The sequence below is a fragment of the Scardinius erythrophthalmus genome, assembly GCF_964197995.2.
Source record: "Scardinius erythrophthalmus genome assembly, chromosome: 10".
Classification (NCBI taxonomy): Eukaryota; Metazoa; Chordata; class Actinopteri; order Cypriniformes; family Leuciscidae; genus Scardinius; species Scardinius erythrophthalmus.
Window position 1 is genome coordinate 13,856,891 of NC_138230.1, and position 26,827 is coordinate 13,883,717.

Here is a 26,827-nt window from a genome sequence, read left to right on the forward strand (position 1 = left end):
ATTGTATATCGACATGATGAAGTATTCGTTCAAAATCATTCATGCATTAATGCTGCATAATTATACCTGAGAATGCTTTGACGCGTTTCCACAGTGCACGATGCTTAAGGGAACGTCTGCCAATTCCACCAACTGCGTTAAACGTAGTCTATAATTTGTATTATTTAAAATTACTTTTAACATTTAAAAACAGACATTTTCAAATCCCAAAGCTTGCAGAAGGTTCCTAATGACAATACTGACTTAGGCTACAGCTTTCCTGGTAGCTTTGAGTAAATTAACATGTCTAAGAAAATGATTCATAAAACGTATAAATATCAGTTGAGCCTATGTTTATTTTCGTCACTGACACAGACGAAAATGAAAAGACTATCAGTCAAAGTTCAGCTTTAGGAGGGGTAGAAATAGGCCAGGATAAGAAGACTGAGAGAATAAGAAATATGAAGATGAGGAGAGAGCAGGTATTGACAAATAATCTAATGACAAGGTTTTAAAGCTAGCCTATTTCTTATAATTTTTTGGCCTTCAAAAGTCCTAAATTGCACATATGTAGGTCAGAGAAATCCAAATTTTCTCGGGGGAGTATGCCCCCCAACCCCCCTAACTACGGGGGGCCTTGAGTCTTGTTGCCCAGGGCACAGGAAATTGTTAATCCGGCCCTGACACAGACAGACACACACAAACACGCATACACAAACACACACACACACACACATGGTCACGTCTCCTCTGATGTCTGATCTCCACACACACACCCACCTACACAGACACACAAAAACACACACACAAAAAAAAAAAAACATACACACACACACAAAAACACACACAAACACACTGCACAGGTCAAACAGACCTATATTAAATCAATACAATGGTTGATACAACACAGTATCCCACCGGTCACAATTGTGACCGATCATAAAACACACTTTTTCACACACTTTTCCATGAAAATTTCAAAAAATTATGATTGATTGTTTCAAAGGGATACTAATGAGTAATGACACATGATTTGGATATTTTTGTGTCTGGGAAAAATTTGGGATTAAATGGGTTAATAAAATTAATACTCTAAACCCAATGTTGATTTACACAAACTGAGAAAGTCAAAAAGTGTTAGGTTGTGCTCGGCTGTTCCCAACATCATTTTGTTTGCTGTGGGACAATGACCTTAAAATACACTAAAAATACAACATACAATGATCATAAAAATGTATTATTTTATTTGTGTGCTGTAATCCAAATCTTTATAATTCATGCTCAAATGTTCATTGCTTCATCAACAATTGCAGAATAACACAGTAAGGAACTCATGGAAACATGTAGACAATGTAACTGACAACAACGTGACATTTCATTCTGCTGTTTTTTTTTTTTTTTTTTCAGAAATAGAAACTTATTTTCTCAGCACACTTATGTAGAAATGAAAGTAAAAGTGTGGCAGGTTCAGGAAATGTAGATATATGAGAAACAGTTATCAAACAGTGCATAAGTCTTCTCAACTTGACAGCTGAATCGACGACAGTCTCCTGTTCCACACAGACTTTACCTGTAGATATAAGGTAACTTCCTTCAAATTATTATGATGCTTAAAAAAAATAGTTTAACAATCCAAAGAAATACAACAACAATATTGTTGTTTAATTTATCCAACAAACATTTGACAAAGCAAGAAAGGCACTCATTAAAAATCCATTATTAAAAGGTCTATACCATTACAAAACACAACTGAAGTGTTGTATTTTATTATTATTATTATTATTATTTAGAATCCGTATGTATTGTACATAAAGTGGGGTTCTACCACACATACATTTACTTTATTTTTGGACAGACACTTATTTAGTGACGTTTCGACAGACACTAAATGTATGATAATGACATATTGACAACATATAGACAACAATTTAACTTATGGATTATATAATGTTAAACAAAAATACACTTTCATGTTTAAAAATTAATAACATTTCTCTAATTGTTTAACGATTACATCATGTAATATTTATTTTGTTTGCTGTGGGACAATGACCATAAAATACACTAAAAACACAACATAAAATGATCATAAATATTGATGTTATTTGTGAGCTGTAATCTGAGGATGTAGTCTTGTAGCTGGCTTCTGCTTGCTCTCTCTCTCTCTCTCTCCAAAAGATCTTCCACCCCTGAGAGCTCTAAAAACCCGCTTTTATAATCACTATTGAAACACATTATCTCTACATTTACACACATGTTGCTTTTTCTTGGGTTAACATTTTCCCTGCTTGCGTTAATTGTTACATTACTTGCGTCAATGCTCTATTTACTGGTGTCAATACATTTATTTGCGTTTCCGTCAATGGCATTAGCAATACACACATTCTTTACTGTACATTTTATCAGATTTCTCCTTTCCAGAGATTTCATTCCTAACTGTCTTCATATTTGGCAGTTACACACAACAATGCTCTTTTCCCCCAGAATATGACGGCAAATCAATGCCAATAAAAAACGAGCGCACAACTGATGCGGGCGCGCGCGGTAAATGACTTCCGCGAGAGGATAACAGATCTACACGCGAAGAAACGGGAACTCGCGAGCTCATTCAAACCCTGCGCGCGCGCATAACATCATCTCTGCACGCAATACAAGCCCTCGCGCGCGCGCATGATCATTCCCCACGCGCTCGCGCTTGATCTGCTCTCGCCTGCTGCTTTTGCTCGCTCGAACAATTTTATTTTTGGCAGTCGAGGGGCGGGACTTACTGTTTTAATAACCTCAAATGTCATTGGTTACTTTTCCCCTTTTCCAGAAGTCAGTTGCGATTGGACGCCTGTCCAATGACTCGTAATTCACTTGACTTGAGACATGAGACATCACTTCATTTGTTTTATTTATTGTGGTTTATTGATGTGTAATGTGATTTAATGCATTGTTAATACAGAATAGATTCTTACCAGATACTTTATTAACAGAAAGTCTTATTGCATTGTGTCGTTAAGAAATATTTAGGCTAGACTAATGACACATACATTTTAGGTAATATAAGTGGTTAATTATGTTTTCTATTAAATGCAAAAGGGGTTCTGGCTTCTCAAGTTAAGATACAGTAGCCTACACAGCATGAATTAGCTTACATATGCCTTTTCAGAATTTGCTACAAAATATAGAGGAACAAAATTAAACCCAGCAAATTAGATATTAAAATATTATAAAGTGATCTTAACCATCTAACTAATAACCTAATAAGAGAAAGTATGAGGCAAGTACAGTACACCATATAAATGATTACACCCCATCTGAACATAACATATCTTAAAAAAAAAAAAAAAAATGTCCTAGACCTATAAAGAAAAAAATTCTGAATTTGTTTGGGTTTCAGAGGGGTGTAATTATTTATGCCTTGTACTGTATCTTGAGAAGCCAGAATCCCTTTTACATTTAATAGAAAATATAATAAACCACTCAAAATTGACATAAAAGTAATACACAAGATGATAACAAAAAGCTTACACAACAACTCTTGAATATTGATATAAACAAGTAATGTATCTTTCATCCAAAGCCCTTGTTATATTTGCAACTATTTAATGGTCACGTTTTACATTTCTGAGGTTCACAGAACTAATATAATTTTGGTTGGGTAAACGTAAATAGTGGTGAATGAGAGTAGTGGTAATGTAGTGGTGATATACAGCAAATACAGATGAAACTCGAAAAGTTAAAACATCGTGCAAAAGTTCAAAATTAGAAACAAATTCAAAATTAGAATATTGTGAAAAGGTTTTCATAAACTGTAAGACATAATCATCAAAATTATAACAAATAAAGGCTTGAAATATCTCACTTTGCATGTAATGAGTCTATATAATATATTAGTTTCACCTTGTAGGTTGAATTAGTTTCACCTTGTAAGCTGAAATAAATGAACTTTTGCACATTAACTTATTCTAATTTTTCGAGTTTCACTTGTATGACTTTACATTCCCGTTTTTCTCCAATTTCTTTAAGATATTTTAATGCCAATATCACAAATCACAGTGTTATAAATATAAAATGTAAAAATGTATACAAATTTGGGTCAATTTGCAATGCTAATAACCATGGAAATGCGTCATAGTATGTAGCCTAAATATCTCTTAACAACACAATGCAATAAGACTTTCTGTTAATAAAGTATCTGGTAAAAATCTATTCTGTATTAACAATGCATTAAATCACATTACACATCAATAAACCACAATAAATAAAACAAATGAAGTGATGTCTCATGTCTCAAGTCAAGTGAATTACGAGTCATTGGACAGGCGTCCAATCGCAACTGACTTCTGGAAAAGGGGAAAAGTAACCAATGACATTTGAGGTTATTAAAACAGTAAGTCCCGCCCCTCGACTGCCAAAAATAAAAGTGTTTGAGCGAGCAGAAGCAGCAGGCGAGAGCAGATCAAGCGCGAGCGCGTGGGGAATGATCATGCGCGCGCGCGAGGGCTTGTATTGCGTGCAGAGATGATGTTATGCGCGCGCGCAGGGTTTGAATGAGCTCGCAAGTTCCCGTTTCTTCGCGTGTAGATCTGTTATCCTCTCGCGGAAGTCATTTACCGCGCGCGCCCGCATCAGTTGTGCGCTCGTTTATTATTGGCATTGATTTCCCACAATGCACCATCTTTACAGGGTGTGGTGTACACGTAGTGCACAGTGTGTGCTTTTTTTTTTTTAGTAGTTTAAAAATTGTGTAGTTTTACTTTTACTTGAGTACATTTTAAGTGATGTATCGGTACTGTCACGGGTGAACTCAGGTTGACAAGGATACAGTAGCCAGAAGACTCTGTTGTGTGAGTTTATTAACCAATATTGCGTGACGAGTTCATAATGCGGTGAATTCCCGTTCCCATTTACTTCACAATCACATTATAGAGAGACGCGCGTCATGATCTGTGCACTGCCGCGTTTCACGCTCGCCATGCAGCCAGATTCAGTATCAGTGCACCTTATGAACCATGGCGTTAACTTGAACTGCATTTCTGTCAGTGCATGACTACAGCTCGTTAATAAACAACGTTTTTTGATTGATCCATACAATGTGTCTTCATTTGGCAAGTGCACTTGCGCAAAAACATTTTTCATGTTCAACTTTTGTTTTTGTTATATATATATATATATATATATATATATATATATATATATATATATATATATATATATATATATATCTACAGTATATAACTTCCCTATTTAATGCACAATTTTCCTTAAAAATAATATTATCAACATTACAATGTTAGTAAATGTAGTTGTGTAAAATGTAAGGAATGATGCAATTCTCAATGTGCATTTACGTTTAAATTGTAACATATTTAGGCCTAATGGCATGTAATTACAGTGTAATTAGTGTTAGCTCACTATCTTAGCCTTTTTCAGTGCAATAGGTGAGGTACCGTTTTGGAGAGAAATTGGGTATTTTTTAATCTCTCTATTTAAAGGGCACCTATTATGGAATTTTGAAATTTACCTTTCATGTAGTGTGTAACATAGATCTAAGTGAACAAAAACATCCTGCAAAGTTTGAAATATGAAAGTGCACCGTATATAAAGTTATTGTCTTTCAAAAGTAAGAGTCGACTCTGAGTCATTTTTATGAATCGTTAGAAGACCGAAGCTTTTTCTCTGACTAGATGACGTCAACTTGTCAAGTTATTTGAATACGATACGCCCACTTATTGTGCTCCAAGGCCAGGGAAAACTTGAAAACATCACGGCGACGAGATGCTGCGTTCTTCTGAAGCATTTGAAGACTAAGTGGCTACAATTCATATATGCAACTATACCACAGAAGTATAGTCCGAGCCTTGTGCTTTGTTCGCGCCATTTTGAAGAAGATTGCTTTACCAACTTAAATGCAATCAAACTTGGATTCGCGAGCCGGCTGATATTGAAGAAAGGTTCAGTTCTTCTAAGTGTATTTGCATCAGCTTCCTCCTCCGTATCACAACCTGTAAGTGTTATTAATAATTGTTGCTTTTATGTTTTATGTAGCATGCTTAGCTTAATAATTATTTGGTTTGTTGTGTAAGCACCGTTTAGCTTCTAGGTCTTCAATGACAATTGTATTGAGATATGTGAAGTGTTTGTCGTTGTTTTCGGAGTTGTCTTAAAGAATAGAATAATACCTCGTAACTGCATTTTTTTTTTTTTTTTGTAAAAACGTTATGTTTATGCCTCGGGCTAACGCAAACAAAGACTGATTGTGCTTTTACAATGAACTCTGGGCTATGCTCGCTAACATAACATTAAATTCCCTATCTCATTTTAAATGTTTTACTACAAACTACAAAGCAGTGGACTATAATCATTATTATAACACAATTTAATTGATAAAAGCATCATTGTACTCCGTATTAACCCTCTGATGGTCTTCGTTTAGCAGTCACACTGGGGGCCTTCCCGGTCATAAATGACCGGACACCTAAAAATGAAACTTCCTCCATCCCAGTAAAAACCAATGCAATTTATTTTTGTTCTATAATATTTATTCTTTTTAATTTAGAATTTTGAGACAATTTGATTGAACTTATTAATATTTATGCAATATTTATAGTCCATTTTTTGCCATTGAAAATAATGTTGTTTTTTTTTTTTTTTTTAAATTCTATGCAGTATTTTCGGGTAAAATAGAGACTAGGCTTTCAGAAAAAAAAAAAAAAAATCATCAATTTATTAATCATAAAATTAAATAAAACATGTTATTGCATGGGTTTACCACTAGATGCCTGTATAGCTCTAAATGGAGATGTTTGTGAATTCTAGTTGTTTTTGGACCAAATTACTTACTTTTAAGTTGTGGATTGAATGTATTTTTTTAGAAATTCTCAAATAATACTTTTTGCCAAGGTTTATAACATTTTATTAATTATTATTTTAATAATTTTAATAATTATTATATTAATTATATATACATATATTAATTATAATTATTAATTATGTTATGTTTTTCACTCTTGATGTTTTAGAGCTTCACCCCTTCATTGCTGAACATTTTTTTTCTGCATCGTGGCTGATTTTTAGAGATTTTTTGTGTTTTTGTCAATTTCCCATTCATTTCCTATGGGGGTAATTTTGACTGAAGACCAAAATCATAACTAATTTTTTTACGAGCACTTAGCATGCTCGGATCATGAACTCAATTTTTTTGTGTGTTCACATACCTAATGCCAGAAAAGTCACCAAGTTTCGTAACATTCTGATGAAGCTGTGATTTTTAAAAATTCAAAACAGATTTTTGTAATCTGAATTTATTGGTGTGTATGTGTATAAACGTGTGTTTGTATGTGTGTGTGTGGGGGTGGGTGTGAATTTTTTGCACTCTTGATGTTGTAGAGTGTCACCCCTTTACTGCGGTGTACTTTTTTTTAGAATCGTGTCCGATTTGTAGATTGTACAGACAAAAATTCTGAGAATTTTTGTGTTTTTGTAAATTTCCCATTCATTTCCAATGGGTCGGTCATTTTTGACCGAAGACCACGAGTGTGACTCTTTTTGTTTACGACCACTTAGCATGCTCGGATCATGGCCTCAATTTTTTTTTTTTTGTATTCACATACCTAATGCCAGAAAAGTCACCAAGTTTCATAACCTTCCGATGAAGCTGTGATTTTTAAAATTTCAAAACAGAAAATTTTTCGGTCAGAAATGACCGAGGACCATCAGAGGGTTAAACAATAAGTATTATCTCTGTAAACACTGCTAACATCATCGGACCAATCACCGCAGATTAGCGTCACGTAAAGGCGGGGTTTTGAAAAGTGAATTCGTTTTCACTAAACGAATCATTTGAGAATCGCGGTCAAAAGGTAAAAATAAATGCATATTATAAGAAAACTAAAGTCTTTTTTGTCATTGCATGCATGCAAAACTGTTGTTGGGGACTTCTAAAACAATATTAGGAATAGAGGTGGGCGATATATCGTTTAGACGATAATATCCAAATTGTTGTCTGGACGATATGCAAAATTGGGATATCGAAAATTTCATAATTTGTACAATCCGACCCCCCAAACATGAAAAGAGCTGAAAGAAGTTAAAGAGAAAACAAATAACGCACACTATAACATTCTAAACAATTATATGTAGCGATTTTTAACACTGTAGGGCAGTACTATTCCCGGAAGCAACGAGTGGCCCAGCCCATGGTCCCGTGTCGTCAAAAACGCACGAAATAGTGCGCGCAGAAGCACATGCGCAAAACCGTTTTGTAAAATGATATAAGAATTATTTTTATTTTATAATATGTCATTTTACAAAAGGACATTTTACAAACCTACGTTTTGCGCATGTGCTCCTGCACGCACTTTTCCAGTCACAACACAGCAAGGGAGGACGCGCTGAAAACTGTAATGCTGTTCTCTTCCTTCATAACTCGTACTGAGAAAGTTTGAGTTGCAGAGGAATTTGTGACTTTTTCACCTGTTCAATCACATCAAATTTTCGTAATTAGTAAGTCCGTGCTTTTTCTCTTTTTGTTCTTATGTGCTGAAGGGCCGCTGTGCCTTGGTGAAACGGTGTTTGTATGTGAAGAGCTCTTTTCCAAAACGCCATAAACCTAAAAAGCTGCCTCAAAGAACCAGCAAAAGTAATGATTATGTAAAATATTGCAATAAGACATTTTAATTGTTTATTAATTTCTGTGTCGGCTGCAAAGATGAAGTTTATGATAGGCTATTCTATTGACTCGCGATCTTTGCAGTAGGCTAGTGAACGCACCGGAGAAATGCACATTTATTAGGCTACATAGTTTTATTTTTATGCATTAAATCCAGAAATTGGTAATGAAAAAAATATTAAAACTAAGATACAATTAATATAAAACGAAATTCGTTTTAAAGAAAGGCTTTGTGCTTTCTGTTTTGAGGTCTCTGTGAAAGTTTGAAAGTCTTTTAGTGCGCTTTTAGAGCGCTCGCGTCCATAATGGAGAACTGTCACGTGATATTGTTTTTTCCTCATAAATGCAAACACGAAAAATAAAAGACAAAAGACTTTTTTTAAAAGACAAACCATCAATTTTTGAAAAAAAAAAGAAAAAAAGATGGATTTAGCGTTTTGGGGAAAAAATTGAGGGATTTATATTGTTTTGAAAAGAACATTTTTTACTTTGAATTTATCATCAACAATATTGTTGTTTGATTTAATAATCACTGTTGCAAGAGGTGCCTAGTTCCGTTGTTTTTTTATTTGTATTTTTTTGTAAGTGCACAAAGTAGGGGCTAACTCAGATTCTGTTTAGTTAGCTCCTTTATTGTTTTTTTTTTTTTTCTATAGCCTACAGTAATAAGTCAAATGCAGCAAGTCAAAAGACCAACTGGACCTTCTTTGCCAGTTTGCACACATTTCTTTGAAGGATGGCAAAAATATCGTCTGAATATCAATATCGAGATATTGGAAAAAAATATCGAGATATTCATTTTTGTCAATATCTCCCACCCCTAATTAGGAACATTTTAAATGCCATAATAGGCATACCTGTCAACCCTCCCGTTTTTCCCGGGATTCTCCCGTATTTTACATTGCTATCCCGCTATCATCCCGTTTAAATATTTTCCCGTATTTCTCCCGTATTTTTAATCTTTCTATAATTTTTTTTTAAAAAATCCCAAAGGGCGCAAACCAGTTAAGCGGAAATCCCGCCCTGCAGCTAATTTCATTGGTTAAGGTTACAATGACGGGTAGGTTTAGGCATAGATATCATATAAAGGCTAGATGTCTTAAGGCGGAGTCACTTCCGGCATCACCGGCGCCCATCTTACCACAGGGCTCTGTGAATTAAGGTGAGTGAGCAGCACGCACACAAATCCTCTTATCTCGCTGAAATCTGGACGGATTTACAAACGGTTTGGTTTCTTACAAACGTTATTAACGTGGCTATAATTCTGAATGCTTAAACATTTTGAACATAATTATTCATATGTATGCAGTATAATAGCTACATCTCTGACGTTTATAACAAACCAAACCGTTTGAAAATCGGTAGAAAATTGAGCAAGTTATGGTTATTTAAAAGTACATGCACCATGTTATGAGTGAGCGAGCACCCTGTGGTAAGATGGCCGCCGTGTGCGGATGTCGAGCTCCATTGGCCAGCAGCGCGGACGAGACATCTAGCCTTTATATGATATCTATGGGTTTAGGCATAGACATCTATGGGTTTAGGGGTCAGTGTTTGGTGTAGGCAATCAGTACTGTGATTCACATGACCAATAAAATCTTTAGAATCGGCTGCAGGGCGGGATTTCCACTGAAGTAGTTTGGGGGAAAAAATCGCGCAAAGAACAGCAGCATCCGAGGATGGATGAACATGAGAGAGATGGCATTAACACACGCAATTATGTCAAAATGTCCGTTTTGTCGAGTATCCTCATAAGAACAGTCTGAGCAGTCTATTAGTAAAAAAAAAAGCTTTCTGTCAGTAAAGTTAATCAAAGAACAAAGGTAACAGAGAAAAGCACTCACTGCTCTTGACTAAAGATCTTTTTTTACTTTAATAAGGATTAATCTATGTACAATTTAAATTGTATGCAGTGCAAACTGTTTGATAACTTCAATTTCTGTATATTTTTCCTACCTGTTAGACAAATATTTAAAATATACTGTTTTATGTTTTTCTACATTAATTTGGAGATTAATTGTGAAATTATTACATTATAAAATGTACGTTTTTTTAATGGCAATTAATCGTGATTAATTAATGTAGTTAATTGTTGCAATTGATAAAAATAAATAAAGAAACATGAATAAGTCTTATGTTTATTTTAATTGAATAGTATGTATGTATTTATTTATGTTAATATCTGCGCAATTAATGTCTATTTAGCCTGCCTCTGCCATATCATATTTTGTAAAATTAAAACACTTTAAACACAAATGTCAAAAAAATTACTTGAATCCGTGAACAGCACTAATAAAGCCCCATTCTTACAGAGCATTAACTAAAAAAAGTTGGTTTAGGGTTTAGTTACCCTTTAACCCATTTCATGGTGTGTGATGCTGATCTATCATATGAGTTTCTAAAGATTTTTGAATTCTTTGCACAGTTATGAACATTGATATTTTATGTGCAACAATAGCATGCTCAGGCTCAGTGGCCTTACGCCTATTTTAAATGCATTTTTTTTTTCACACAATATGATTTAAATGGTGATGAGTGTACTGATTTGATGCATTTTAAAAAAGATGGATGATAGATATTCTTCAATCTTTCTGACAAAGAACAAAATATAATGTGAATTACAGTATGTACAATGTTTTTTTATTTATGAATTGTAGTGCACAGTGTTTATTATAAGGGGGTAGAATCTGCAGCTCGGTACTACTCACTACTCACTACTCATGAGTACTTTTAAATTGGCTACTTTTTTACTCTTACTCAAGTAGTTTTTTGGACAGGTACTTTTTACACTACTCGCACTACATTTTTTGCAATGTAATGGTACTTTTACTTGATGTTTTTTCAGTACTCTTTCCTCCACTGGCCGTCATAAGCAGGCACACGTGAACGGGTCAAAGATATCTTAGATTGCAAAAAAAAATAACTTTTTCTGACAGCTACGTTAACTGCTTCCTATTTAAAGTTTGGCACAGAGAGCTCAAAACTTTTGACTGTTCACGCTGCCATCTTGCCGAAGCCCTTTCAAAACAAAAACACATGACTGCCCCCAAAACACTACAAACTACATCACAGGACGTAATAAGCCCTTCTGTGTTACCCTGCATTGGAGACTTTTACACTGTTTTTTGCAATTAAAGATAATTAATGCGTAAACTATTTATTTGTTCTATCATATCTATCATGTCTGTTGTCCTATGAAAAATAGTAATTAATAATAAAATGACAATGGAAATGATTTGTTATTGTAGTTTTTAAATCAAGACATTATCAGATTTCAGATTAAAAGGCCTACACTAACTGTCACAAATGGTAGCGCAAGAATGAGATAAGCAAGATCTTTATTCAGCAGTAACATTGTTAAATACAAAAAACTAAAAGAAACTATTTGCAGGAATAGCAAATTACAAACAGAACGTCTCGGTTACGTATGTAACCCTCGTTCCCTGAGTAGGGAACGGAGACGTTACGTCGGATGACGACGATTGGGGTTTCGCTTAGAAAGCCTCTCACCTTCGAGTATATAAAACGAGCCAATGGCAATGAAATGCCATGGGTCTGCGGAATTTGCATAGCGTATCTCCGCCCACCGCAGGGGGTATATAAGGAAGTACGCTGCAACATGCAGATATGTCTTCGCTGAGGAGCCGAGACTGAACTCAGGCGTTTTTCAGCGATACAGCGGAAGTGGCAGGAAGACGTAACGTCTCCGTTCCCTACTCAGGGAACGAGGGTTACATACGTAACCGAGACGTTCCCTTTCGTGGTCACTCCGAGTTACGTCGGATGACGACGATTGGGGTTCCAGTCTAATCACGCCACCTCGGCTGTCATCCAGTGCCCTGCGTAAGTCTGAGCTCCCTGTTGTGAGACTAGCACGAACAAAGGAGTCCTACCTAACACAGGAATACCAAGGTACACTGGGAAGCATATCTCAGGAGAAATATGCAATTACGCCCAACCATTAAGGGGGGGGGGGGCTTGAGAGACACATATGAGCCAGAGGGATGCATATGGGGTATCACTGGGGTGTCTAGCCGCAGGTGGAATATTTAAACCCCAGGGGTGGCAAGGTGGCTTGCCAAGGGAAAGACACGCTCAAAGAGACTTACAGTGGAATACACATGTGGGGGTCGCCCAGAGGGGGGACCATGCACATGGAGGCACCTGGTCAAGCGCAAAAGCTGTGTTATGGCAGATTGGCATAACTCAGGCGTTGACGTAACCAGTGCTGGAGGAAACTCAGAGCTTATCAGACTCACCTGAGAAGATAATCGCACGTATCCCGTCCGTGGAGAGGAATGGCGAGCAAGCGAAGACACCTGAGCAGAATCTAGTACCGGCTGGTTGAAGCGAGTACGTGGGAAGAAACTGGCTCTACTCGGAGATTATAGAATCTCGCGAATGTGTTGGGTGTCGCCCAGCCTGCAGCTCTACAAATGTCTGTTAGCGAGGCGCCATGCGCTAGAGCCCAAGAGGAAGCCACACTATGAGTGGAGTGGGCTTTCACACCAAGGGGGCATTGACGACCTTGCTGCTGGTATGCCAAAGCAATGGTATCCACTATCCAGTGAGATAACCTTTGCTTTGAGAGAGCCTTTCCCTTCAGCTTCCCACCATAACAGACAAGAGCTGGTCTGAGGTCCTGAAACACTGCATTCTGTCTACGTAAGCACGGAGGGCGCGTACTGGACAGAGCAGTGCCAAGGCTGGGTCTGTCTCCTCCAAGGGCAGCGCTTGCAGGTTCACTACCTGATCTCGAAAGGGAGTGGTAGGAACCTTGGGCACATATCCAGGCCGGGGTCTCAGGATCACGTGAGAGTTAGCCGGCCCGAATTCCAGGCACACTTCGTCAACCGAAAATGCCTGTAGGTCCCCTACCCTCTTGATGGAGGCCAATGCAACCAGGAGCGCTGTCTTCATAGACAGGAACTTAAGCTCTACTGATTGCAAAGGCTCAAATGGAGCACTCTGCAGGGCAGTTAAAACCACTGAGAGGTCCCAAGAGGGTACGAGGGGAGGACGAGGAGGATTCAGTCTCCTCGCTCCCCTCAGGAACCTGATGATCAGGTCATGCCTTCCCAGAGATTTACCATCAACTGCATCGTGATGTGCGGCAATAGCGGCAACATACACTTTCAGGGTGGAGGGAGTCAGCCTTCGCTCCAACCCCTCTTGCAGGAAGGAAAGCGCGACACTGATCGGGCATTTCGTGGGTTCTTGATGTTTAGAAGAACACCAGTTGACGAAGAGGTTCCACTTCAACGCATAGGCATGTCTCGTGGACGATGCTCTAGCGGAAGTGATGGTAGCCACCACCGCTGGTGGTAGGGTACTCAAACCTACCTCGTCCCGTCCAGGAGCCACACGTGGAGGTTCCAAAGATCGGGACAAGGGTGCCAAAGGGTGCCCTGTCCCTGAGAAAGGAGGTCCTTCCTCAGAGGAATTGGCCAGGGAGGTGCTGTCGCGAGGAGTACTAGTTCGGAGAACCAGGTCCGGTTGTGCCAATACGGGGCAACCAAAATGACCTGCTCCTCGTCCTCCCTGATCTTGCGCAAGGTCTGCGCAAGAAGGCTCACTGGGGGAAACGCATACTTGCGTAGGCCCCGCGGCCAGCTGTGCGCCAGTGCATCCGTGCCGAGCGTGCCCTCGGTCAGGGAATAATACAGGACGCAGTGGGACGAGTCGTGGGAGGCAAACAGATCTACCTGTGCGTCCCCGAACTGATCCTAAATCAGCTGAACCGTCTGGGGATGGAGTCGCCATTCTCCAGCTAGAGGCCGAAGCCGAGACAGCTCGTCGGCTGTCTGGTTCAGGTCTCCCGGGATATAAATGACTCGAAGCGACCTCAGATGCTTCTGACTCCATATGAGGAGGTGGCGAGCGAGTTGCGACATACGGCGGGAGCGCAGACCACCCTGATGGTTGATGTACGCTACTGTCGCGGTATTGTCTGATCGGACTAGTACGTGCTGACCCTTGAGCAGCGCATGGAAGCGGTGCAGGGCGAGACGTACAGCCAGCAACTCGAGGCAATTGACATGCCAAAGGCGCTGGGGTCCTGTCCAGGAGCCCGCCATTGCACATGGCGCCCCAGCCCGTGGTGGAGGCATCTGTTGATACAACAACATGCCGGGAAACTCGTTCTAAGGGCACTCCGGCCCGTAGAAAATTGAGGTTCGACCACGGGGTGAAGGTCTGACGGCAGGCTGGAGTCACTGGGACTTGGAGCGTGCCGTGTTGCCATGCCCACCTCGGGACTCGATCGTGAAGCCAAAGCTGAAGCGGTCTCATATGAAGCAATCCGAGCGGCGTTACTGCGGCTGCGGATGCCATATGCCCCAGGAGCCTCTGAAAAAGTTTCAGTGGAACCGCACTCTTGCCCTCGAACTGACGAAGACAAGTCAGCAGTGGCTGCGCGCACATGGCGACCGAGTCTTTCTTTTTTTTTTTTTTTTTTTTTTTTATACCGAGAAAATAGATCCTCTGCACGGGGCAGAGTTTGCTCTTCTCCCAGTTGACCCGAAGGCCCAGACGAGCTAGGTGCCGGAGCACTAGGTCCCTGTGTTCGCAAACCTGGTCTCGAGAGTGAGCTAGGATCAGCCAGTCGTTCGAGATAGTTCAGGATGCGAACCCCGTGTTCCCGGAGGGGAACAAGGGCTGCCTCGACGACCTTCGTAAAGACGCGAGGAGACAGGGCTAGCCCGAAAGGGAGAACCGCATACTGGTATGCCCTCCCCTCGAAAGCAAACCGAAGAAACGGTCTGTGTCGAGGTAAAATAGAGACATGAAAGTAGGCGTCCTTCAGGTCGATCGCTGCAAACCAATCCTGCGGCCGCACACACTGGAGGATGTGTTTGGCCGTTAGCATCTTGAACGGCAGCCTGTAAAGGGAACGGTTCAAGACGCGCAGGTCGAGGATTGGCCGTAACCCACCGGACTTCTTGGGTACAATGAAGTAAGGGCTGTAGAAGCCGGACTTCATCTCGGCTGGAGGGACAATCTCGATCGCACCCTTCGCCAGTAGGGTGGCGACCTCCGCTCTCATGACAGGGGCATTGCCACCGAGTCACCGACCATAGTGAAGCGGTCTCCCCAGAAGCGGGGAGGAGATATCGCGAACTGAATCGCGTAGCCGAATCTGATGGTTCTCTCGACCCAGCGGGACAGTCTGGGAAGCTCTAGCCAGGCCTCCAGAAAGTGCACCAGAGGGGTCATACGAACCACAGACGCACCGTCGGTGGGGCAGCGAGGCGGAATGACCGGCACCGGCGAGGGTGGCATAGCGGCCCTGTGCGGGGGCACGGTCATTAACCGCGTCCTGCCAGAGGAGGCCAGGGGAGGGCGCGCGTCCCACGGGGGTGTGCTCTGGCAGGGGTCTGGCGACAGAGGGGGATGAGAGGAGCGTGGCCCGTGGGCGGCGCGTGCTGTCATCCACAGCCTCTTGGGGCTTGGAGGAAGGGACATCTGTTCTTGAACAAGAATTTCCCCCCGGCCCTCCACCGGGGAAAGGAGTGGCCCTGCTACCAGCTCCTGAGAAGAACTGAGCCCTAACCCCAAGCTGCCCGTCTCAGAAGTGCTGCTTAGCATGGCGTTTAGCCGGCTAAGGGGCGGAGACAGGCGGTGCCACCCTCCTGCGACCTCCTTGTGCTGTGGGCCAGTGAAGGCTTGAGGGGAGGAACGCAGAGGGGCGGTGTCGGCGGGTAGCAGGCTAAGGAGACCGCACGGACAGATGACCGTCGGTGCAGAAGGTCCTGCGCCTGCTTATAGAGTGATCGAAGACTGTTGGGTGCAATCCTCAACCACACCGCCGACTAGGCTGCCCATCTCAAGAGTGCTGCTTAGGCTGGCGTGGCAGTCTAAGGGGCGGAGACGGGCAGCGCCGCCCTCCTGCGACTTGCTCCTGCTCAGGGCAGGTGAAGACCCGAGGGGAGCAACCGCATGGAGGGGGCCTTGGCGGGAAGCAGACTAAGGAGACCACACGGATGGATGACCATCGGTGCAGGACCCGAGTCTACTTCAGGTGGTAGAAGCCACACCGCCAAAGAGCCCAGCCCGGGACATGGGGGAGCTTAGAAAATGAACTCTCAGACACCCCCACATCAACCTGGCTAAGCCCATGTCTGGACCACACTAGTGGACATCACCTGACCCAGGAACACGCAGGTGCTGATGTCGCCTGAGCGAGGGCGGCAGTGTGCGTGGCGGAACAAACCAGGCCGGGCATGGGAGGCATAGCGTCCCACCATGGGGGCGTGGTTAGAATTTCCGCGTTCTGCCAGGGTTGGCCAGGGAAGGACTAGCGTTCCACTGCGGCCGGTTCGACAGAACTCCCGGGACAGCACTGCATCGAAGGCGCAGGCGACACACAGCACTGCATGACCGTGCCACGATAGTGACAGGGAACATACAGTACAGACCATGATCGCCGTGCGATCGAAAGCTGCGAAGGCGGAGGACACCCGCGGGCCGCGAAAGTCACGTGGAGTCTCGCGCAACGCAGGCGTCCTGATGCACTTCCGGGAGAAGCTTACAGCGCTCGGGGGGGAGGGCGGGGCCACTCCAGACGATGCTTTCAGCTGCCCGGGAAAGCATGGCTGACAGCTCTGGATCGGTCCCGGCAACGATGGCACTCCCGTGGGAGGCAACGCAGTCGAAACTTCATTTCCAGAGGAATCAAGCCCGCCTTGTGATGCTGTGAGTGCATGGTCTGCGATGTGGAGGGGGGTGTGGCCCGAGGAATTGACTCGTCGGTTGTTGTGCCACACCAAACCCTCAGATCACCCTGGCCACCAGCCAAAGTATCCCTTCTCGAGGAAGAGATAAATTGGGTTGTGGCAGAGGGGACTCTACTCACATGGAGATCATTGAGTCTTGATCTATAAACATCGCGATGGTCATGTTCCCGCAATGAAAACATGACTCATCAACGAGCGCTGCCGAACGTGATTAAGCCCAACACGCAAAACAGCGCTCGCGACCGTTAGGCAGATGACTCACGCACACACATCCAGAAAATACACGGGCGAACCGTCTTGAAAAAGACGTGCCGCGTGCAGCTCTTTTAGAGAGTGAAAAAGCTCAGCAGAGTGCTGAAGCGCCCAGGGAGAAACACACTCACTGTCGGCAGATTACTGCACAAATCAGCAGCAGGAAATGCGATCTCGCTGGAAAGCGCCGTCACACCAACACACTGAAGAGCCGCTCGTCTCGAAGAGATTTGAGATGACACTCAAAAGGCTTGTGGAGTGAAGTACTGAACTTGGCTCCGAAGCGAAAACATATCTGCATGTTGCAGCGTACTTCCTTATATACCCCCTGCGGTGGGCGGAGATACGCTATGCAAATTCCGCAGACCCATGGCATTTCATTGCCATTGGCTCGTTTTATATACTCGAAGGTGAGAGGCTTTCTAAGCGAAACCCCAATCGTCGTCATCCGACGTAACTCGGAGTGACCACGAAAGGGAACAACACATTGGTGACAGCAGACAATGAACAGAACAAACGGGTTTAAAGAAATGAGACACAGGTGATACAACTTGGAAAAGCTGTGTTATCCTCATTATCTTTTGTATATAAGTTATGTGTATTTCCATTTTAGTTTGTCTGGTCACGTTTACATATAATGAGTTTTGCTTCTGCCTTTTTGCCTGTTCTGTGGATTTTTATCATTAAAACTGTGTCTTTATTCATGTCTTCCTGAAAACACCCCCTGACAATAGGCCTGTCTGTCAGAACCTCCATTTTCACCAAAAGGTGACAAGTATTATCGGTAATTTAGGAATCTGACCAATCAGATGATCTTAATTTCACGACAAATTTCAAACAAAATAGAAATGAATTATTTGATGACTTTAGATGATTTGATTGGTCAACTTTCAAATTTTGAGTATATATACCTGAGTATATCAGCTAAATATGCAGGCTTGTTTTTTTCTTTTCTTTTCTTTTCTTTTCTTTTCTTTTCTCTTCTTCTTCTTTTTTTTTTTTTTTTTTTTTTGCTAGGCAGATCATGTATGCAGTTGTCACCCTGCAAGACTCAGATGAGGTGATGGTGGCACCATCACACTGGTTGAGCTCAGACAAGAAACAAAGTTACTGGCCTCCATTCAGATCACCAGAGAAGTGCATGGAAGCTGTTCAGAAGAGACTTAAACCTGAAACAGGAGGGAAACCATGGGAGAAATTAAATATTAGCTTTCACACAGAATATGGTAATGGTCACTAATTTAAAATAATTGTTTAAATTTTGAATTTTTTTATTAAGTTCTCAAATAATATATAATAAAATAGTTCTCTTATTGCAGTCTCTTTTGATAAGGCTAAAGAGGGGCAAAAGGTAATTACAGAACAGAAAGAACGGTAAGTAACACAAATTTGTTTAATTTTACCTATTAAAAGATCAAATAATTAATTTGTACTGTTTTGTTAAAGTATTGTTTATTTTCGAATAAAGATCATTTCTATTAGCCACTGGATTTCCTGGAATACTAAAAAGACAAAGACCTGAAAGCACTCAAGACATGTCAAAAAACCCACTTCCTACACCACCTACATCTACATCCAGACTGTCAGCTGATGGTGAGTCAGCTTCTTTTGTCATAATCAGAAGTTTTGTCTTTTCTCTTTTTTTTTTGTAATTACAGCAAAACTCATTTTACACAACAGACAAGGATGATCTCCTCCAAATGCTGAGAGACATCAAGAGCACAGTCCAGGAAAACTCTTCTATGTTAAAGAAACTACTGAAAGACAATACGGTTTCTGAAGCCCCCAGCAGTAGCAGCTTGCCCACTAGAGATGTTAAAACAAGCCTAAATCTGCCTCTTAGAACCTTTGAAGATGTGGTCAGGACTGAAAATGAGCTCAGAAATGCAACGAAACGCCAAAAATATGTAAGTCAACACAGCATTTCAAGAAAGGGATAATGTACACTCTGACCTGTAACACCTGTAAGGGGTTTATTTTGCAGTAATGACGGCACATTATCCTGCTTATTCCACGACTACTTGATAAATAAATAAATGAATAAAATGGACATTAAATATAGGGCCCTATCTTACACCTGGCGCAATGCAGTGCTAAGCACGGCGCAAATGTTTTTTGCTAGTTTCAGTCTGACGCAGTTATCATTTTCACGTCCTGCGCCACATTGTTTAAATAGCAAATGCATTTGCGCCCATAAACCATATGCATATGACATTTACCTTGCTTTTGCCTTTTTTAGACAGATGAAGTCTTACAATCATGAAATTAGATGTCAAACAGGTGACTATTGGGTCACATTACAGAGAATTAACTTTTCTTAGAATTAGCAGGTTAGAGTAGATTTAAAGGGATACTTCACCTCTGGGAAGATGAATGTGTATTTAAAATAGGTCATTTAAGTAGAAGAAATGTGGAGAAATTTTTGAATTTGGAGCTTTCTAGACTGAGAAAAGCCAGAAAATGTATTTTTGGCTTATGTGGATGAAAGACAACAACTCCCAGAATGCACTTGCTTCGCTGCCTTAGGAGGCCACGCCTACCGGTTAGAGAGCACAGTTGAAAACAACAAGGCTAGCCTAAGTAAGTGATGAGTTTGCCAGGGATTTAGAGACCCAAAATGTCCGGGATTCGGCTTTTGCGTTCTACAGTCGCCATTCATCATGTTTACTGTGGCGAGCAGGACGAGGCTGACGGCCGCGGGAGAACGGCGCGAGGCCGGTGGCTTCATTACTGAGACGCGCCGGGTCTCGCATATCTCACGGAGGAGCGGGAATTTTCTTAGCAATGTTAAAACGCACATCAACCAACCAATCACTTGTTTAGCGTTCATGTAAACACTACAGTCAGATTCACCGATCGGAATTAATTCAGTTAGATTGAAACGAGAGGTGTGCATGTAAACAATGAATGGCGACCGCAGAACGCAAAAGCCGAATCCCGGACATTTTTAACAGTCTCGCCCGCCGGACAAGTCCGGGAAAAGGAAGATGGTAACCCCTACTTACTCAGCTTTCTCCTATTATTCAGCTTTCTCCACAGAACAAGAGCATGCTAGCTTAGCTTCCAAAGAAAGACGGCTGACACTGTGTACATTCTGTGAGTGAGATCCCACCCTCTATGGGCGGGCTGAAAACATGCGGAACAACGCCATCTACTGGCTGTAGTCTTTAGCCTCTGGCCAGAAAATCCTCCGATGACGCAAAATGACGATTTTTGCGTCATCGGAGGATTTTTTCCAGACAAAAAATACATAAATCTCTCCTCTCAGGGGGATATGAGGGGGGAAAGCATGGTAATTCGAAAATACTACAGGTTTTCTACTAATACAAAGCTTAATGCTAAATCCTGAAGTAACCCTTTAAGTAAGTAGCATGTTTTTGCTGGCTCTTGTTCGTCTCAGTGATTATGGATGTTATACTGACAATCTCGAACATTACATCAGCTCTAAAAACAAAAATACAACACAATTAATCTGTTTTACATGCAATGCATGTGTTCTGGCGCATTATTGGCACGTTGCTATTTTGAGGCAACAGAAATAGACTGTGCCATTGACCAAGTAAAACCTGGTCTAAAGTCAATGGCGCAATTTATTTATTTATTTTGGTTATTTAATGAGCGCGTTAGTAATGTGCGCTAGGCGGGTCCACAACGCGCGTACACTCTGCTTATTAAACACACAGGGATGCACAGCAGCACACAAACATGGCACATATTTAAAATAAAAGGATTACAATGTAAAAGATTATTATTGTGTAGTCTATGGGACAAGTCGGATCCAATTTCCACCATATCTTTATGTAGGCTAGATGATCTGCTTGCGCACTTTTACCTCACGCACGAGCAGATCCGTTTGCGCTCTGGAGACGCGTTCGGTAAACGCACGTAAATCCCAAAACACACCCATTACTCATTAAGAGAATAGGGACAACCCTTTTAGACCATGCGCCGGGCTCACCGACCATATTTTCCTGTTCGTTAAACTAGCATAAGTGGATTCGGACACGCCCTAAGTCAGTGGTTCCCAATCCTTGTCCTGGGGACCCACAGCTCTGCACAGTTTGTATGTCTCCCTCATTTAACACACCTGATTCAGATCATCATCTCGTTAGGAAAGAGCTCTATGAACTGAACTGGGTGTGTCAGATAAAGGAGACATATAAAATGTGCAGAGCTGTGGGTCCCCAGGACCAGGATTGGGAACCACTGCCCTAAGTGAACTTGCGCCGTGCGCTTTAGACCATGTGCTTAGATCGTTAAAATAGGGCCCATAGTGTTATAATATTAATGCAGATTCATTATTTATGTGCATTATTTTTTATTTCTTTTGATTGATTAGCATAACACAGATAACTATTTCATGTTCTCTCTCACCCAGCTTTGGTTCTTTATTCAACTTTAATTGGTGCAAGATGGTGCAAATGAGCTATATTCTACATACAGAGTTTTGTGGTCATTACACAAAATATTTGACCACTAAATGCTGTGTTTGACCAATAAGAATGAAGTATTTCAAGACATTTAATAATAATAATAATAATAATAATAAACAACACTTAATAAAATATTTATAATAAATACATTTCGGTAACACTTTATTTAGATTTTCCCTTTTGAACATTCTGTTAAGTATCTTTGCAACAACATGTCAACTAACTCTCATTAGAGTATTAGTAGACTCTCTGCTTAATGTCCGCTAATTTATTAATTGTGATGGTCCAACAGACATGCTACTGACTATAAATATTTTTGCAAGAACATGTCAACTTATTTTAACCCTAACCCTACCAGCCTAATAATACTCTACTAACACTCTAATGATAGTTTGCTGACAATGTAGGTGCAATGTTACTAATAGTCAATGGAAGGGACCATCAAAATAAATTGAAACCGCATTTTCTTTACAGGTAAAATATCTGTCAAAGATTGGAGGTTTTGGGCCCAAGGATGTGGTTAAGAATATTATGCAGCAAGTCCTAACAGATGATCTGGCTATGGAGTTCAACTGGCAGGGCAGAGGAGATAAAAGGCCCTTCTCTAAGCTTATTTTAACAGATGTAATCCGAGGTAAACTCACTGCTGCATGAACACTTCCCACATACCAAGAAAGTTTATATTTACTTATGTTTTGTCTGTATTCAATCACTTGGTGAACTGTGATCTCTGCCAATTTGATCTTTAAAGTGTACAAGAGCGGTTGTAAGTTTGAAGGACCACCATCCAACATATTTCCAATTCATTCTTCGGGTTTACTCTTTCAGATGCTGCATCAAAACACAGTGTACTGAGGGTAGACTGTGAAACTGAAATAAAAACGTATTTGTGGTACACAATTGATCGAATTGGTCGGAAGAGACCAAGAGTTTGTGGAGGTGAGTGATAATGATATTATGAATAAGTGTTATCATGTAATGTTATCATACGTTCTATAGGTCGATTCTATGATGGTTGAGTCAATGCATCTATGTTAAGAAAATCACCTTCAGTTGTTTAAATGGTCATTGTATACTTTGTATAAAAACCTCCTTCCCCTGCAGATGTGACTTCAGAAGTGACTTCTCGCACCAGTGATGGAGGACTCGACGAGTCCTGGACTCGGACTCGAGAACAACTGGAGTCCTTATTATCTGGACTCGAGTCCGACTCATGACTTGACTTGGACTCGCGGACTAATGACTCTTGGACTCAGACTCGAGGATAATAAAATCGAACTTGAACATTCATCAAATGAATGATGTTGGATGAAGTTTCTGACTAAAGAAAATAAGATTTAAAATTTGATATAAGATGTTACACTTTTCCTGTTTCGGGCACCAAGACCTCATCTTTTTTTTCTCCTGAACGAGCAGAGAGAAAGCCCCAGCCGCGTGCGCACTCTCACATTCTTCAAACAACACGTGGAGCATTCAGAGATTTTTTTCTCCTGAATTACAGCGGGGTGTGAATTGTGCTGAAAAAACAAACAAAAAATGTTTGCCTTCTCTGAAAAGCGTTCCGCACATTTAGCTGACATCAGACGCGGCGTCAGTCGATTTTGTCGGGGCTTCAGCCCCTTATGTTTTGAGTGTGGCCCCGAATGTATTTTGAAAAGTTGACTGACAAATATGAAACCAGACAATAGCCCATGCAAACCCCCAAAATCATAAGTTGCCTTATTTCATTGTGCTTTGGCTTTGTTGCCGTCTCTGACTGGTGATTGTTGAAATCTCTCACACAGAGATGCACCACATGAGTGATTTCAGCCTATCCTAGAATATCTCCAGGATTTGTGCGCAACAGCAAAGAATCTCACAGCAATATAAATAATAATAAATAACGCAGTCAGCACCGCCGCACAGTCCTCTGTCAGATGAGATGTTTTCAGGCTATATGCAGGGGCGTTTCTAGGTTTTAAAAACATCAGGGGCTGGGGTTATAAGATAACATGATTAATTCAGCCCTGGCACTGTAGCCACACCAGCCCACGAAGTTGGTTTCAGCAACTTTTTTCTTTCTTGAGTTAATCAATGGTTTTGGCACTAATCAAAGAAGAAAACCAACTTTTTCTAACTTCTAACTTTTAAAAAGAAAAAAATTGCTGAAACCAATCTTTAATGCTAATATATAAATTGCTCATTTGCTTCTGGACACAAAAAGATTGCACTGGTGTTTGATTGAAATGTAACATCTATGCAAAATAATACTTGAAAGATTTCTCATTTAAGGCCATTCCTGTTTGGAATATGTGATTGTGTATTGTCAACAATAAGCAGAAATATTCTGCATTTCCATTTTGTACTGTGGATCATTCATTACAACATTTATCCTCATTCTCATGGTTACGAATCTGTTATCTCAGCCCGATCTCATCCCAAGGTGTCATGTACTGACGCTTTTGACATTTCGTCTACATCGAACGCACATGGCACCCTTTAGCATCAATATGAGACACAGATAGAAATGGGCCAGAGGGCGTCTACTAGCGGTCTAACCCTAACCCTACACCAGACCTAAACCTACCCATGACCGAACAAAGCTCTGTGCATGTCATATTGATGCTAAAGGGTGCCATGGGCGTTCAATCTAGACGAAATGTCAAAAGCGTCAGTATATGACGCCCTAGGATGAGAATGCGTTGGTTATCTGCTTGACAAATAATTTATGCTACTGCTCACTGACATGCTTTTAAAGCTATTGTTATCCAATTTTTTTGGCCTTCAAACACCTTAAAATGCACATATGTAGGTCAGAGAAATCCAAATTTTAGAATTTTAGAAAATTTTCCATTAATGACATTGTCCGATTCACGAACTAATGACTCATTTGAACCGATTCACTTTAATGAATGGTTAAAATAACTGTCCATCGTCCAACAACGAACTCACGAGACGTCTGAAATCTAAATCGTTGTATAACTAATCGGTAACACTACAATAATGTTCCATTTATTAAACTAGCCTACATTAGTTAACATTTACTATTAATAAACTGCACTTCTACAGCATTGTTAATGTTAATTTTAACATTTAGGCTACAAATAGCCTACATTATTGAAATCAAAAGTTGTATTTGTTAACACAGTGGTGTCATTTTTGTTTAATGTAGACCCTCTTTTATAATTATATCAGCTCTTTAAAGGTGCCATAGTAGAGAAATGTAGGCAGTTTTGAAATATAACACAGACTCAACCTTGATGACTCGACTCGGACTCGAACACTGGGGACTCGAGACTCGACTCGGACTCGGACTCGGACTCGAACTCAGGTAATGGTGACTCGACTCGGACATGACTCGGACTCTTCTTTGGTGACTCGGACTTGGACTCGAACACTTGAGACTCGAGACAGTTGGTGACTCGACTACAACACTGTCTCCCACACTCCTGGACAGTGCCTTCCAGTCAGAGATTGGAATGTCTTTTCTTGATGACTGAGTTTTAGAACATTTACTCATAGGTCATGTAAGTTTAACTGCTTACAGATTTAACATTCATTTTGTATAGAACTATAGGCTATGTGTACTAAACTAGCATGACATTTTGTGCTCCATATATTGGTTCTGATGATAAAATATTTTTTTTCTCTCTCTCTCTCTCTCTCTCTCTCTCTCTCTCTATATATATATATATATAGGGGTGGGAGATATTGACAAAAATGAATATCTCGATATTTTTTTCCAATATCTCGATATTGATATTCAGACGATATTTTTGCCATCCTTCAAAGAAATGTGTGCAAACTGGCAAAGAAGGTCCAGTTGGTCTTTTGACTTGCTGCATTTGACTTATTACTGTAGGCTATAGAAAAAAAAAAAAAAACAATAAAGGAGCTAACTAAACAGAATCTGAGTTAGCCCCTACTTTGTGCACTTACAAAAAAATACAAATAAAAAAACAACGGAACTAGGCACCTCTTGCAACAGTGATTATTAAATCAAACAACAATATTGTTGATGATAAATTCAAAGTAAAAAATGTTCTTTTCAAAACAATATAAATCCCTCAATTTTTTCCCCAAAACGCTAAATCCATCTTTTTTTTCTTTTTTTTTTCAAAAATTGATGGTTTGTCTTTTAAAAAAAGTCTTTTGTCTTTTATTTTTCGTGTTTGCATTTATGAGGAAAAAACAATATCACGTGACAGTTCTCCATTATGGACGCGAGCGCTCTAAAAGCGCACTAAAAGACTTTCAAACTTTCACAGAGACCTCAAAACAGAAAGCACAAAGCCTTTCTTTAAAACGAATTTCGTTTTATATTAATTGTATCTTAGTTTTAATATTTTTTTCATTACCAATTTCTGGATTTAATGCATAAAAATAAAACTATGTAGCCTAATAAATGTGCATTTCTCCGGTGCGTTCACTAGCCTACTGCAAAGATCGCGAGTCAATAGAATAGCCTATCATAAACTTCATCTTTGCAGCCGACACAGAAATTAATAAACAATTAAAATGTCTTATTGCAATATTTTACATAATCATTACTTTTGCTGGTTCTTTGAGGCAGCTTTTTAGGTTTATGGCGTTTTGGAAAAGAGCTCTTCACATACAAACACCGTTTCACCAAGGCACAGCGGCCCTTCAGCACATAAGAACAAAAAGAGAAAAAGCACGGACTTACTAATTACGAAAATTTGATGTGATTGAACAGGTGAAAAAGTCTCAAATTCCTCTGCAACTCAAACTTTCTCAGTACGAGTTATGAAGGAAGAGAACAGCATTAC

The 26,827-nt window shown here is 40.6% G+C and overlaps 1 protein-coding gene across 2 annotated transcripts; it reads left to right on the forward strand.

Moving 5' to 3' along the window:
• Positions 1-1,442: 1,442 nt before the first annotated feature.
• LOC308696780 (uncharacterized protein) lies at positions 1,443-26,499 on the forward strand. Of its 2 annotated transcripts, none has more exons than XM_081375680.1 (8): positions 1,443-1,562; positions 18,643-18,851; positions 18,945-18,999; positions 19,094-19,218; positions 19,306-19,532; positions 22,533-22,692; positions 22,887-22,997; positions 23,163-26,499. In XM_081375680.1, exons 2-8 carry the CDS (start codon positions 18,650-18,652, stop codon positions 23,273-23,275), a joined length of 993 nt encoding a protein of 330 aa, XP_081231806.1. In that variant the 5' UTR covers positions 1,443-1,562; positions 18,643-18,649; the 3' UTR covers positions 23,276-26,499. The 2 variants fall into 2 exon arrangements, with proteins under 2 accessions (XP_081231806.1, XP_081231807.1); XM_081375681.1 differs by having other exon boundaries at positions 1,487-1,562; positions 18,647-18,851.
• The last annotated feature ends 328 nt before the right edge of the window (positions 26,500-26,827 follow it).